The following is a 15472-nucleotide window of genomic DNA, read 5'->3' as shown; positions in this document are numbered from 1 at the left end:
TCTTACCGTTGGGCGATCATACTGGCGCAAACAGATCCCAGTTATGTGATGTTGATCGAGGTGATCCAGTTCCGGTTTGTATAATACTAATATACGTCCAAATCATGTTGTTTATTGAGTTATGGCAACGGATCGATATCCACAGTGTCTGGATTGAGTCCCGGGAGCGATAGCGAGTGGCCGGACGGAATAGGGGACGGACCAAGCATTTCCGGCCACTTCCGGTTTGGCAACTCGTCGATCGGCCACGAGGTGGCGGTATTGAAGCGTTGCAGAGTTGAGCGGAGTCCTACAGCACCAGCCAAGACTCCGTGGGTGAAATGTGAATACCATGACGAAAATATGAAATATTGATCTCAAAGACGCCTTACGGCGTCATTGGCAGATTACGCATGGCGGAGAATGACGTGTTAACACGTCATCGGCGGAGAATGGGTTAATAAACTAAAGTTTATTTTGCTCCACCTGCCGGCCAAATCCTCCCCCCTGACCGACCTTTCCATCACAGTCGAGAATGCAGCTGTGACCGCGTCCCCGACCGCCAAGAACCTTGGTGTTGTCCTCGACGACCAGTTGAACTTCTCTGCTCACATCGCAGCGACAACCAGAACCTGCCGATTCCTCCTGAGCAACGTCAGAAGGATACGCCCCTTCCTGACAAAAGAAGCCACCCAACTCCTCGTCCAATCAACAGTCATCTCCCGCCTCGACTACTGCAACGCACTGCTCGCTGGCCTCCCGGCCACTGCCACTAAGCCTCTTCAACTCATTCAGAACGCAGCGGCCCGCCTGATCTCAAACCTACCGAAGTCGGCCCATGTCACCCCACTTCTTAGGGACCTGCACTGGCTCCCCATTGCTGCACGAATCCGCTTCAAGGCCCTTGACCTAGCATACCGTGCGGCAAAGGGAACTGCTCCCGCCTACCTCCGGTCAATGGTCTCTAACTACACACCCTCAAGACCCCTACGCTCTGCATCTTCTGGCCGCCTCAGACCTACTCCTATCCAAGCTCCGGGAGGGTCATCAAAGAGAAGTCGCCTATTCTCAGTCCTTGCCCCACAATGGTGGAATGAACTACCCACCCCAGTTAGGACAGCCGAAACACGTCCAATCTTTCGCCGTCGACTAAAGACTCACTTCTTCAACCATTATCTGAATTAAAAAAAAAATAATCTAACCCTAACTAACCATACTGTCATGCACTTGTCCTAATAAACTAACCTACACTGTAGCACTCAACACTTTGATGAACATTGTTACTCAGCTGATAGAGTTGTGCTCTTCCTGATGGCTTGTCGTACAGAACTTGTAAGTCGCTTTGGATAAAAGCGTCAGCTAAATGACTAAATGTAAATGTAAATGTAAAGTGAATAGTTCGTTGACTGGGTCATTTTGTTTAATGCTTCAGTTATGTTGAAAGAGGAGCTTTGAGCTGCTCATGCACTCCTCTTGCCGTAATGGTTTGTTGACGTGGTTATGTGAGGCGGCGGTGGAGGGGCAAGGCGTGCACTGCTGCAGCAGATTTAGGAGTCTGATCTGACGGTCACAGAGCTGAGGGAGTGCGCCCAGTTAGCTGTAAAAATCCATAGATTAGCCGCACCGTTATATAAGCCGCAGGGTCGAAAAATGGGGGGGAAAGCCGCGGCTTATAGTCCAAAAATTACGGTAATTCAATCTATATATTGTATTAAAAGAAATGCACACCCGAGCCGCTAGAGGTCGGCAAAGTGGCATCGCGAATCGTCCTCATGAGGGCCCACATGTGGGCCCTTGGATTTTGGAGGATAATGTTTTTTTTTGTATTTTTTTTTTAGCCAATAGTAAAGACCATAACCCTATCAAAACAGTAGTCGAAGTGTATATTTTCATTTTTACCGATGTTTTATACGATTTACCGAAAATAAGAATTTATCTGGAAAATGCTAATTATATCTCTTTTATCGTGAAACCACAAGGAAATTACTAAATCCAGATTTAACCCTGCCATTGGAAAGAGGAGCCTTTTCCCTACCCATAGATGTATGATTTGGCCATAATACGGTCAAGGTCAAGTTCAAGGTCAAATATGAATTCATAATTAAAATCAATTATCATTTATTACTGTATCCACAAATCCTTCTGTTTAATCATCTTCCATTTATTCATTTGCTTAGATTTTTTTTACACTTGATCTCAAGAAGGTGCTGAATGAGCTCAGTGAGCGAGCTCGGTTTGCTCACAATTGTAACATGGTGTTATTCACCGGCACAGATGCAAAAATAAATCATAATTTATATTCTCCCTTTTTTCATTACAATTTACTCAAGCCTAGTAACAGACACAATATTTCTGACACTGGAAATACATCCCTAGATGTTCCTAGATACCAAGAACATGCAAATTGGCCTTGTAGAAGTGGAGCAATCTTCCATTTACTTAGGCATGTACCTTTAGGCGAGATTTCTGAAAATAGGGCTACAGGTTAACACAACGCAAGGATTCAATGTCCCCCGATGACATCACTGGTGGCCGTATTCAAACTAATGTACTCTCAATAACTGTCAAGCTAAATGAATGTGTGCAAAATGGTTTAGAGTTATTGGATGTGTGTGACATTACGTGCAAACTAAATCGGTATTGTTTTTTGGTGATGTGCCTCTTTTAAGAATGAATGATGGACTGACTTGATGATATAACAAATTATACGTTTATTTCATTAGTTCCACAATAAAAGAAAAACATGTTTCGCAAATGTGCTTCATCGGGTTAATTATTTTCCTATGAGAAGAAGGTTTAATCCTCGAAGACTTAACTTTTTTACTCTTCTCCTTCTTTCTAGGCGGTACGTGAAAAATCTCCACAACTATTCACTATTGCTACTCTGACGGGCCATGCGATCAGGGCCATGGGACCCAACTACTCCGTAAGTACTACTGCAATGTGCACTGTTACACACACACACACACACTCGCACTATGTGTATATATACAGTATTTGCATGTATGCATTTTTTTTTTAAACAAAAATATACTGCAGTATTGTACTGTAGCAAAAACGTACAATGTGTGTCCTCTTCTAGCTGAGCTTTGCATCTTACCCTGTAGATCATCATGGATAACGGACCGGCCCATCGCTCTGGAAATGCCATGCAGTGGCAGAAAGGTGAGAATACAGAACGGACAAGGAGGCCACAGTGCCACGTTGAACCTAATATGAAGAGATTTTCTTTCTAAATATAACATTAATCTCAACAGATGAAATTAGTTTGCCCACACTAACGACACGTGTCCTCTCTCTTGCCGTGTGTAGCCGGTGAGGTGTTGGGGGACGTGTTTGAAGTGTCCACCATCCGGCGCGAGGACTACGACTTCCATAAAGGAAAGTCTGAGTACGAGGATATCCTCCAGTGCAACAACCTGCCGTCCTCTGCTACTCCCCGCGGACACCAGACACCAGCGGCCTTCCTTATCATGGCCTCTGGGCTAGACGAGGTATACTCACTCACACGCACACAACAACCATCAAATGCACACAGCACACACACCCACACGCACACACTCACTTAAACAAACAACACACTGCAGCACCCACTCTCCACACTTTAGATCACACAAACACACTTTATATTTATTGATAAAGGATTTGCACTACAACTCGTACACCTACTGTAAATTGTACCTAAATTGCACCTCATCCTATTTCTGCCTTGCACTATATAGTATTGTATATTAGTACACTACACAGTATTGTATATTATATGGTAACTCAGTTACGTCTACTCTGCATCGAACATTGTACTATACTGAACACTGTGACCTCATTTTTTTACTTCTAATTTACATGCTATACTATGTTATTTTATTTCATACTTATCTTGTCTTGCACAGTCTCTGGAGCGTAACAGTAAGAAGCATTTTGTATAAAAGTATTCTGTACTTCTGTATGACAACTATTAAAGAAACTTGAAACTAATGGCGCTTCTCCGTTGACCGGGACGGCAGGGTACAGGATGGCAAGCATTTGTATCCTACCTGTGCCGTGTTGCCTGACATCGGGAAGGTAGGGGGCGTGAAGCATCATGAGTGGAACTGCGGCATCATGCCTGGCTCACGAGATTCACATCAAACTGTCAAACTAGGCATTGCAGATCAAATGTGAATTAAGGTCCAGCAATTACATATCCTATTTCTCGCCCTAAAATGTAGTCACTTTCTCACTACATTGTTGTACACATGGTCTGTCTTTCGATAACTTTCGCCCACCTACCGCATAATGCCTCCGGAAAACCCGCAACCATGAGATGTTCACTGGTAGGGGTGGGTGTGGAAAAGTGACCATAGCTCAGCGTAGGAAGGTCCGATCGACCTGGGGTTTATCTCTATGGGGAATGAAATATTTTGAGTGTTCCTTTAACATTTTGATCACTGTTCAGTTTGATTTCATTACCTTTTTAAAAGTACAATGTGCAGAGTCATGTCATTTTAATATACACAATGAAGACCTTACCCCAAGGAGTTTGTAATTGATACTTTTTTTTAAATGCACATTATTCATTTTAATATCGAGCATCAATTTTACAGAGCGGTGCAGTTAGATTCATATTGAGGCATCATAATGTCTTGGTTGTTGGACACATGGTTTTTGGACACATGGTCATTTTCTCAGGAAACAAAAGAAAGCAGCTAACTGTGCATGGGAATAGTAGTACCAAGTGTCCAATCTGTGTAATTTATTTCTCTCTCTCTATTAGAATGGTGTGGATTCTGCCAAACCTCTGCCCTACTCCCACATTGACATCGCTGGGTCCAGTGGTCCATTCCCAGGGGTGCCAACAGGAGCCCCTATCCTCGCCATGGCAACTCACTACATCCTGTCCAACACCCAGTAAACGCAGTTCCTGCCAGCAACCATGCCAGAATAGAGATAGAAAACGTCTCTGTTCTACACTCGAGTCCCGACACAAATTGCACCGCCGTCCAAATGGAAATGACATCATGCTCGACACACAACGATGCAGAGCACCTAGCATTCTATGTCAAACATTCCAGATTACCTCCGATGAACACTGTTCTTTTTAAGAATGTTGTTTATTCTATTAATAATTTTTTCTAAGATCATGCAGCGTCCGTCCTATCTACACCAAGTGTCAAATGTCCCCGTTTCTAACATGAGTGGCCTGTATTAATATACTCAGGGGTGAAATAATGGTATAAAAGAAAAAAATGCCATCCATTTTCTATGTGAGTGTGTGAAATCGGGGACATGGTTGTGTGATTAATGCTGTGCGCCAGCTAGATCAAGCACTCCTCATTGATCAATCAAATAAATGTTCACTGTCGCTTGTGTCTTTTAATGAATGTTTTAATGTGAGTTTTAAAAGGACTACCGGTATATCTTGACCAGTGGTGCAGTGGCAAAATAAAGGTGGGTAAACCATTGACCCCAAATGGTGATCAGTTATGCAAATAATCACCAATGGACTAAATCTATTTAATCTTCAGAATCATGTAATTTTGTTTTACACATTTAAATAAATACAAAGAAATACCGTATATATATATATATATAACTTGCACCATTATCATACTACCTACTATATTTAGTTTTTCAATCAGCATGAACATCTGGATAAGTAAGGTACACTGATTGGTTAACACTTCACTATATATCTCAACTTTGGATGAGGATGGAGTAATTTTACCTGAGGAATTTCTACAAGGAATCCTGTAACCTCAGTTTCATAGAAACATACATTTTTAAGTTGCTCAATCTTTGGAAGTATAGGGCAGTTTTAATTCGTCCTTATGTTCACAACTCTACATCAGTGGGGTCCCCAGCTAAATTATAGCATTTAATACAGTGGTTCTCAACTGGTCTAGCCTCGGGACCCAACATTTTCATTAAGTCGTGACCCACATTTTTTAACTATGATTTATAAAAAAAAAATACGTTTTTTGCAGTAATACATGCACCGTTAAAAACATGAAATAAAACAAGAAGGTGCGACTAGGGTTAAAAACCCAATGAAATAAAATAATAAATAATTATGCTTCTTAGCTTAACATAACAGACCTACAGTAAGTTTGGGGGAACTAATGGGATAACTAGGGTTGCAACAAAAGTGCAACTAGGGCTAAAAACACAATGAAATAAAATAATAATAAATAATATATCCTTCTTAGCTTAACATCCCAGGGAACTAATGGGGAGAGGAGTTGTTTGCTCCTGATGGTAGACAAAGCAAGGTCATGCTCAATGTCCAATCTGTTCCTCTGTGTTGTATTCAGCTGGACCAGAGCTGAGAAGCCACTTTCACAAAGATAGTTATTTTTTTCACACATCCGCGACCCACTGAAAATGGCCCCGCGGCCCACCAGTTGAGAAACACTGATTTAATATATTCTTCACTAGAAGAAAGGCTTATTGGACATTGAGCACAACCTCGGAGTTGCTTTGTACCATCACCCCAGAATTTGAGACTCTTGTCAGGAGCAAACAACATCCCCAGTTATCCCATTAGTTCCCTGGGATGTTAAGCTAAGAAGCATATATTATTTATTATTATTAGAATTTTATTTCATTGGGTTTTTAGCCCTAGTTGCACTTTTGTTGCATCCCCAGTTATCCCATTAGTTCCCCAAACTATAGGTGTGTTATGTTAAGCTAAGCATATTATTTATTATTTTATTTCATTGTCTTTTTAGCCGTAGTTGCACTTTTGTTGCAACCCCTTACCCCATGTTATCCCAAACTTAGGTCTGTTATGTTAAGCTATGAAGTCTGCTAAGAGAAGCATATATTATTTATAATTATTTTATTTCATTGGGTTTTTAGCCCTAGTTGCAATTTTTTGTGTTTATTTCATGTGGTTCAAAAAAATGTGGGTCGCGACTTAATGACTACGGAAAATGTTGGGTCCCGAGGCTAGACCAGTTGAGAACCACTGATATAGACAGTTATGGACTTCTGGGTTAAATCAACACATACTGGCGGTCAGGTGGCGTAGCGGAGATTGCGTTTGTCACCAATGCTGGGTTCGCATGTTCGAATCCAGCTCCCGGCGTTGTCACCAGCTTGGCTGGCCGTTCACACTAATACAATTGGCAGTATTAGGGGGTGGGGAAAGCTGGCGGGTGGGTTCTGGGCGTTGTGGACAGCGACCCCTACAGTTCGGTCGGGGCGCCTGCTCAGCGAGGGTAGGATCTGGAGAGAGGTAGTGCGGCCTCCCACACGTTACACTCTCCCAGTGAGAATCTGCGCGGCCAGGCTGGCTGCACATGCGTCGGAGGAAAGCATGTGACAGTCTCCGGCCTCTCGGACCAACAGTAGGGGAAAGTGCGCAACAACCAGGAAGGGGATTGGGAATTGGCATAACGACTAACAGTGGGATGGGAGAAAAATCGAAAAAAGGAGGGGGGAAAAAGACAATAAAAAATAATAAAAATCAACACATGCAGTATATTGTCAGGTGGGGCCGTCCCTGGTCCAATTATGTACAAATTATGTATTTTGCGGGGGTGACAGTGGCTCGGGAGGTAGAGCAGTCGTCTGGCAATCCGGAGGTTCCCGGTTTGATTCCTGGGCAGCGTGTCCATGTGTCCTTGAGCAAAACCCCTAATTGCTCCTGATGAGCAGGTTGGCACCTTGCATGGTTGCCTCCGCCGTCGGTGTGTGAATGGGTAAATGTGAGTAACAAATTGTAAAGCGCTTTGGATAAAAGCGCTATATAAAAAGCAGCCATTTACCTTGTATCAATTTGGGGGTCCTTGGTATGAAACTGTTTTGATTGATTGATTGAAAACTTTAACAGATTGCAGAATGGGTACAATACAGTACGGCTCAATACACACAATTGTTAAGGGGATGCAGACCAGAGAAAGACTTTCGTCTTGTTTACATTCAGGGTCCCCCATTTTCAATTCATAATGAATCGGGTTTGAAACCTGACTACTCTACATCAAATGGTTAGGGGGACCCTGATGTAAACAAGACAAACGTCTTTTTCTGGTCTGCATCCCCTTAACAATTGTTTGTATTGAGCCGTACTGTATTGTACCCATTCTGCAATCTGTTAATAAAGTTTTCAATCAATCAATCTGTTCATGACCTAACCCAAGAATACACAAGACCCTCCTCTTGGAACCAAGTATGGTTTCGTCAATATTCCAATGTACAGTTTTGCTTGTACAGTTGTACGATTGGCCGCACATGTCACACGACCAGAAACGTCAGTGGCCAATCAGATCGCAGAACGCGCACGCGTATAGGCTACATCTATACATTTATGACATACCAGATTTGCAAAAACAGTAGTTTGTGATACAAAAAGAGTCTAGAAAAGAGAGTATACATTTGATGTAGAAACTGTACGTTGGTGGGGGACGACGCGTCAATACTATTACCAACGGATTTCCAGTTCCGCGATCTGATTGGCCACTGACGTTGGGTAGGAGGGGTGGGGGAAACTGTATGAATGAATGAATGAAAACTTTATTTAACAGATTGCAGAATGGGTACAATACAGTACGGCTCAATACATACAATTGTTAAGGGGATGCAGACCTGAGAAAGACGTTTGTCTTGTTTCCATCAGGGTCCCCCATTTTCAATTCATATAGACATATATGACATACATGACATACAGATAGTCAGTACTGCTACATCTATACATTTATGACATACCAGATTTGCAAATACAGTACTTTTTGTGATACAGAAGGAGTCAAGAAAAGGGACAACTGTACAAGCAAAACTGTACATTGGAATATTGACGAAACCATACTTGGTTCCAAGAGGAGGGTCTCACGTATTCTTGGGTTAGGTCATGAACAGATTGATTTGATTGAAAACTTTATTAACAGATTGCAGAATGGGTACAATACAGTACGGCTGAATACAAACAATTGTTAAGGGGATGCAGACCAGAGAAAGACGTATTTTTCTGGTCTACATCCCCTTAACAATTGTATGTATTGAGCTGTAGGCTACTGTACTCATTCTGCAGTGCAATCTGTTAATAAAGTTTTCAATCAATCAATTCGCGGGTGGCGCATGATCCCTCACCAAAATGGCGACCGAAATGGTCCAGTTTGTCCAGTGAGGAGGAGCTTAAGATACGGAAATGACGGACGACGCCAAAACATTAAAACCACCCGTTAGCGCGCGCGTAGGAATCAATTCTCCTCTTCCGGACTGGGACTAGGGTGTCGCACTTTAGCTAGCTTCAGCACAAAGACTGCACTTTTGAGGAACTTTTCCGTTTCGCAGAAATATTAAACTACAAGCAGATCCTCTCGTCTGGGATTAGCTGAGCTATAATACAACAGTAGTCGTTTCTTTCTGTTTGAACCGGCACACAGCTCTCCGCCATGTTTGAGGCTCGCCTAGTCCAGGGTTCCATCCTGAAGAAAGTGTTGGAGGCCTTGAAGGACCTGATCACAGAAGCGTGCTGGGATGTCAGCTCGTCCGGCATCTCGCTGCAGAGCATGGACTCTTCTCACGTCTCTCTGGTGCAGCTGACGCTCCGGAGTGACGGCTTCGACTCCTACCGCTGTGACAGAAATCTCGCCATGGGGGTCAACCTTAGCAGGTGGGTGATGATGATAAGGAACGCATGTGGCTCATATTAACGTATATATTGTGGACACTTTGTAACGTGAGCGGGAACACGATGCCATGTAAACTTGCAGTACAAGCTAACTATGGACGACCTTATTATACCTTAGTTTTTCTGTTTGGTCACTCACTACAAAGTCCTACCAAATCCAAATACATTGGCTTGCAAGACTCATTGGGCTAACGTAACGTATTCGTGCGTTAGCGAAGTCTAAACTGCGAATCTAAATTAGTAACACTTGCAAAGTTATTGCCCACCTTGCCATAGTTGCCCGGTTATATATTGTATAGCATATGTATACAGTGAGTCAGTGACCTACATTGATTACTGTTGTAACTTGTAATGTAAGCTCATACATGTGAGATGTCAAATTCGCATTGCAAGCACATTACAAGATTGTATCAGATTTGTTGGTATAATTTGCTATGATAACTGGTAACATTAGATGGATGTGAAAGAAAGAACTATTGTTGTAGTGCAGAGCACTTGGCGCGCTATGTCTTGAGTTTCGCGTGACGTCACTGAGCGCCAAATTCACTGCAGGGATGATGGCGGGAATTGTTGTTGAACCCGGGAACATCAACTTCCGCCGGTTCTTCCGCCAGTCATATACCACAACGCGTCTATGATGATTTAATGACTCGTGTCATATTCTAGTAGCATATTCGATTATTCGATCTGCAAAATTGTCTACTTGACAGTTTACACTGACTTTGACGTTCAAGTCATGCCTAGAGTGAACATGTTTTTTTGTATCAACACAAGTTCCCTTTCAAATGTGTTCCGAATTGTATCGAGTATTTTAAGAAACATCTCCAAAGTGACTGAAGTAAATTGACCCAATGTTTACTCATTCTATAGTGCTGTTTACACCGCCATGTCTGCAGTTTGTGTATTCTGACATTTTACCCTCTTCTCTCCTGTACAGTATGTCAAAAATACTTAAGTGTGCAGGAAATGAGGACATCATCACACTCCGAGCTGAAGACGATGCAGACACACTTGCCCTTGTGTTCGAAACACTGAGTAAGTCCTCAACCTGAGACAACAGCCCGAGAGTTACTTTTACCCTCTTTGACCTACCTGCAACTCTAATAATCTTTAACCGTTATCTTCATGGGTGGATCCCTGCCGTTTTCTTAAAAGCTCAGGTTTTGTTGTTGAAATCTCTCCTCTTCCGGTTTCTTTCAGACCAGGAGAAGGTCTCAGACTATGAGATGAAGCTGATGGACCTGGATGTTGAGCAGTTGGGTATTCCAGTAAGTAGGAGTTGAAATGTCTCATCCGCTTGTTGTTATGTACAATGACATGTAACAACATTACTAAGATAAGTTAAAATCTCCTACCAGATTGCAGCTTGTGATAAGAATATATGGGTTTTTGCGATCAGTGCTCCTCCCGTTTTTGCTAAACTGTTTGTGTTTGCTCCTCCAGGAGCAGGAATACAGCTGTGTGGTGAAGATGCCCTCCGGCGAGTTTGCCCGTATCTGCCGTGATCTGTCCCAGATCGGCGAGGCCGTCATGATCTCCTGCGCCAAAGACGGAGTCAAGTTTTCTGCCACCGGAGAGCTGGGAACCGGCAACATCAAACTGTCCCAGACCAGCAATGTAGACAAAGAGGATGAGGCTGTGAGTTTGACTTTAATATATATTTATATATACATGCATATTATGTGTATTTTAATGGTTCAAATTCAATCTTTTACCACCTTCTAGAGGCAAGAATAGCAAAGACTGTAAGCTTTCGGTATAAAAAACAAAAAAAAAACTTGTATCGTGTCTTGTTCCAGGTGACTATTGAGATGAACGAACCCGTCCAGCTGATCTTTGCTCTGAACTACCTGAACTTCTTCACCAAGGCCACGCCGCTGTCCAAGACGGTCATCCTCAGCATGTCTGCAGATATTCCCCTTGGTACGCCCCGCCCTCTGCCCCTTTGCCCTCAGTTCCCCATAGCCAGTGGTGGAAGAATTACACAGTTCCTTCACTTAAGTAAAAGTAGAAATACCCAGATATAATGGGTCCTCTGGTAAAAAGTCCTCCAGAAGTATCTGATATTGAATGTACTTGGTATCTAAAGTAGAATTATGCATTCTACATGATTTTTGTGCATTCCAGTGCTTGGGCACATTCAAACCATTGGCCTCTAAAGGTTTTGTTAAAGTAGTTTGTAGTCCAGTTATGCTGCTCTGATCACGTCCTCTTGAAATTGTCAGGCTTCAAATTAGAAGGAAAAAAACATAATCTTGATATATTTTTGTTTTTTGCCATGTTTTCTATGCAAAATACCTTCTTCAAAGTAACTAGTAACTGAGTGATAACTGATAAATATAGTGGCGTAAAAGTACAGTTATTCTTTATATATATATGTCTTTAAACCACTGCCCATAGCTCACACTGATAAAATCTTAAAAGATAAGATGAGATATTCCTTTATTGATCCCCTTGGGGAAATTCAGGCAGCATGGGGGGGGGTACAGGTAGTAAAAACAACACAAGCAGTGTAAACAAATAAATCAATATAATTTACTATCTAACTAACTGAAATATACAGTATCACATAAGGTGCAGTATGCATAAGGTAGTGTTATAATTTACTAACTAACTAACTGAAATATACAGTATCACAGTATTCACATAAGGTGCAGTATGCATATGGTAGTGTTATTGTCCGTTTTAGCTTCCTATTAGTTCTAGTTCGATGTCTGGCAGCAGTGAAAAGGCTGCACGATTAATCGATTTTAAATTGAAATCGCGATTTGGAATGATGCAATTATCAAATCGCAACTTTTTTTTTTTTTATTATTATTTAACCAGGAAGTCTCATTGAGATACAAGATCGGTTTGGGAGAGGGAGGTAAGGGGTTTTAGATTGTGTGTTGTGAAGTTTAGACTTCAGAGAGGGAGAGTAAAGTACAGAAAAAAAGGTACCGTTGGGTACCGGTATCGATTCCCAGGTAAAAAGAAACATTTTCAGGCTCTGTGTCCTGAAAAGACCCACCGAGTAGGCCAGAGGCACGCATTTTACAATAAACCTCTGGGGCTGTTAAAAAAATTATTTATAATCGCAAATTTAATCGCAATATCTGTCAGAAAAATATTTGATTATTTCCCAAAATCGTGCAGCCCTACAGCAGTCCCTGCCCACTGTTGTGGAGCCTGATGGCCGCTGGTATGAAGGACTGTCCGAGGCGGTTAGTTGAGTGTCGGGGGGGGGGGGGGGGGGGGATGAGTCTGTGGCTGAACGTGCTTCTCATCTTGACCAGCTCGTCGTAGAGGGGGTGGTAGGGATTCTCCAGGATAGCAGCCAGCTTCCTTCTCATCCCCCTCTCTGCCATCACCTCTAGTCCTTGTTGAGCTTGTTGGTGTATGGTGTCCCTCGAGTTGGTGTGCTGTAACCCCCCCAGCATGCCACAGCATAGAAGAGGACGCTGGCCAAAACACATTTTACATATGCACACACAACCTTAATTTGTACCTTAATCTTCTTTTTAATTCATCTTTTTTTCTCATCAGTGGTGGAGTACAAAATTGCAGACATGGGACATGTTAAGTACTACCTGGCACCCAAGATCGACGAGGAGGCTTCATAAAGCTGCTGCTCAGTGGACCATGGAGGGAGAGAGGAGCAGGGTGACGGGGACTTGCATGAGGGAAGGGCTGCAGTGGCCTCTCTTCATGTCCATTGGTTTCTAGTGTATGTGACCATAATGCTCTTTTATGGGAAGCGTGTCACCTTGTTCTTTTATACATGCTCCATATTCACTACACCTCTTCTAAGTGGGTGAAACGTGTCCGCTTGAGTCAGTTTAGCTCAACGAGGACCAGGTGTCTCCGATCACCAACCGCATCCCCCCCCCCCCCCGATCGGCACTCCCCACTCTGGAGCGGCTTTGTGAATATGGGTACTGTATCGGTCGTCACCATTTTGAAAGTTCTAGTTTTGCATTGAGATTATTATGCTTATTAATTTAATTTGAATCGCAGGACGTTTGTATTTGAGGCCTTTTATCGTCGCCACCCTAACGGCACTACTGCGCTCTGTGATCAAGTTGATATGATTGAATTTGAATTACAGGACGTTTGTACTTGTGGTCTTTTATTCTTGCCACCCTAACGGTACTACCGCGTTCTGTGATCAAGTGGCTATGCCTCGGTGTGAAGTGGTGACTTCAGAATGGCTGTTAGAACACGTGGTCCAGGTTACCCAGCACTTGTTCATGATGACCCCTCCTGTCTTTCCCCTCCCACCTCTTCTCACCTTTTTGGGAAAACAAAATTTAAAATGGCTCATTCCAACTTGTAGATATCTGTCTGTAAATACTTTATGTGGTCTCATTTTGTCAACCAACTCCCAACTTTTTTTTTGTTTTTTTTGTATTCACTAATGAGGTGAATCGGGTGTCCAAATTAAAGATTGAATTTGTTTCTAAAACGTATTTTAGTTTTTATTGGTAGTTTGTAAGAGTTTGTTTTATTCTTCAGTATTCCTTTCCATAACACTACCACTAGATGGCGTTGACGTCCTATGTGACATTTCCTTTCTGCTTTTTCAGCAGCCTTTATTGAGCATTGTTCTTCCGGGCAAAATGGGTTAATGTATGGAAATTCAAGTATGTCGATTTAATGGGGACGGTCAAATTAGACACATTTTTGGCTTGAACTACATCCAATTTCTAAGAATGCATGTTATTCCTATCGTCTAAGGCAGTCAGTGTCCACAATCAACTTGTCTAACAAACTAGAGTGCTAAAACAAATGTGTGGTGTCAATGGGTATTTAGTCTGAAGGGTACAGGTACATTTTCTCTTTCAGAACATCTACATGGAATAAAACTCATTTGGATATTAACTTATGGACAACTTTATGACATCACAAGTTTTAATCGTATCTGGTTTCCGGCTTTGGGAGAGAATAGCTCATGTTCAATACCATGTAAATAACATTGGAATGCATAATTGTTTGTAGAGAAATTCGATATTACTTTCAACATTTTCCCTCCCGTTCAATCTGGATTGTTATTCAGATCCAGCCTGTCCTGGTTACATCAGTCAAGTCATTAGTTGAGACTTGCTCGTTCAGAGCTTAAGGCTTGGCTGCCTCATGCAGATGAGTGCAAACTGAACGAACCACTGGGACTATTCAGACAATTAATCTGTCGTACTGTACATCACATGGCAATATGGGCAAGAGTCCAAGGTTCCTAATACAGCTAGTTTATATTCTGCTCTTGCTCTATGGCTTGCCCACACAAAGAAAGGGACATTGTTATATCATGGCAGTCTCCTTTGGTACACTATGACATGGCTTTGATAATGTCAAGAATGATTTGTCTCATCGGTACACCATATTACAAAAGTTGAAATGTTTGTCCAAATCATGCCTTTCCCATAATAACTTATGCAATGTCTGAGTCTCATGTACCAAACCAACATTGATTTGATTGATTCTATCAATCAATGACAGCTATTTTATGTACCAGGCAGCCACATGGCCACATAAATGTTGATTTGAAAGGGAATGTATATTCTATCAGTTGTAGCCTATGATGAGACAAGACGGTCTGGTATTTCCAAAGCCTTAATCTGAATCACTGAATGCCTCTACACCTCCAGCCTCTGCTACAACTCCAGCACGGGCCGCCTGCAGAAGTTCTCCGATGACTCTTCCATCGTCGGTTACATCACAAACAACAAGGATGAGTACAGAGCCCTGGGCCCCATTCCTCGTACGTGGTTCAACTAAGTCGATCAAATGTCCTATTAGCCATCTTAAATGAACCCGATGATTGATGTCAGGCTATCTCGGTTCTCAAAGGCTGATTCGCGCTCAAACAATCTTGTTAATTCAAACCAGACTTCAGTCACAGGATAA

At 42.4% G+C, this 15472-nt stretch overlaps 2 protein-coding genes across 2 annotated transcripts in view; both read left to right on the top strand.

Moving 5' to 3' along the window:
* The window catches only part of LOC311228830 (putative aminopeptidase W07G4.4), a 28885-nt gene extending 23564 nt beyond the window's left edge, over positions 1-5321 (top strand). Inside the window, exons 13-16 of the mRNA XM_084314784.1 lie at positions 2822-2905; positions 3087-3144; positions 3292-3473; positions 4733-5321. Of these exons, the coding sequence (XP_084170910.1) occupies positions 2822-2905; positions 3087-3144; positions 3292-3473; positions 4733-4870 (462 nt within the window). The 3' untranslated portion in view covers positions 4871-5321. The remainder of the gene's footprint in view (positions 1-2821; positions 2906-3086; positions 3145-3291; positions 3474-4732) is intronic.
* A 3821-nt stretch (positions 5322-9142) lies between these two features.
* Positions 9143-14037, top strand: pcna (proliferating cell nuclear antigen). The gene is made up of 6 exons (XM_084329071.1): positions 9143-9571; positions 10527-10624; positions 10790-10857; positions 11033-11227; positions 11389-11512; positions 13115-14037. The coding sequence occupies exons 1-6, from the start codon at positions 9351-9353 to the stop codon at positions 13189-13191; spliced, it is 783 nt and encodes a 260-aa protein (XP_084185197.1). The 5' UTR covers positions 9143-9350; the 3' UTR covers positions 13192-14037.
* The last annotated feature ends 1435 nt before the right edge of the window (positions 14038-15472 follow it).

The sequence above is a fragment of the Notolepis coatsorum genome (genome assembly GCF_963971535.1).
Source record: "Notolepis coatsorum genome assembly, chromosome: 1".
In the NCBI taxonomy this organism is placed as follows: Eukaryota; Metazoa; Chordata; class Actinopteri; order Aulopiformes; family Paralepididae; genus Notolepis; species Notolepis coatsorum.
The sequence above is the reverse complement of the archived record's forward strand: the minus strand, read 5'-3'. Positions and strand labels throughout refer to the sequence as shown.

Coding starts and splice junctions, on each gene's coding strand:
- pcna (XM_084329071.1), top strand. CDS start 9,351: ATGTTTGAGGCTCGCCTAGTCCAGGGTTCCATCCTGAAGAAAGTGTTG. Junction 9,572..10,526: donor ATGGGGGTCAACCTTAGCAG/GTGGGTGATGAT, acceptor TCTCCTGTACAG/TATGTCAAAAATACTTAAGT. Junction 11,228..11,388: donor TAGACAAAGAGGATGAGGCT/GTGAGTTTGACT, acceptor GTCTTGTTCCAG/GTGACTATTGAGATGAACGA.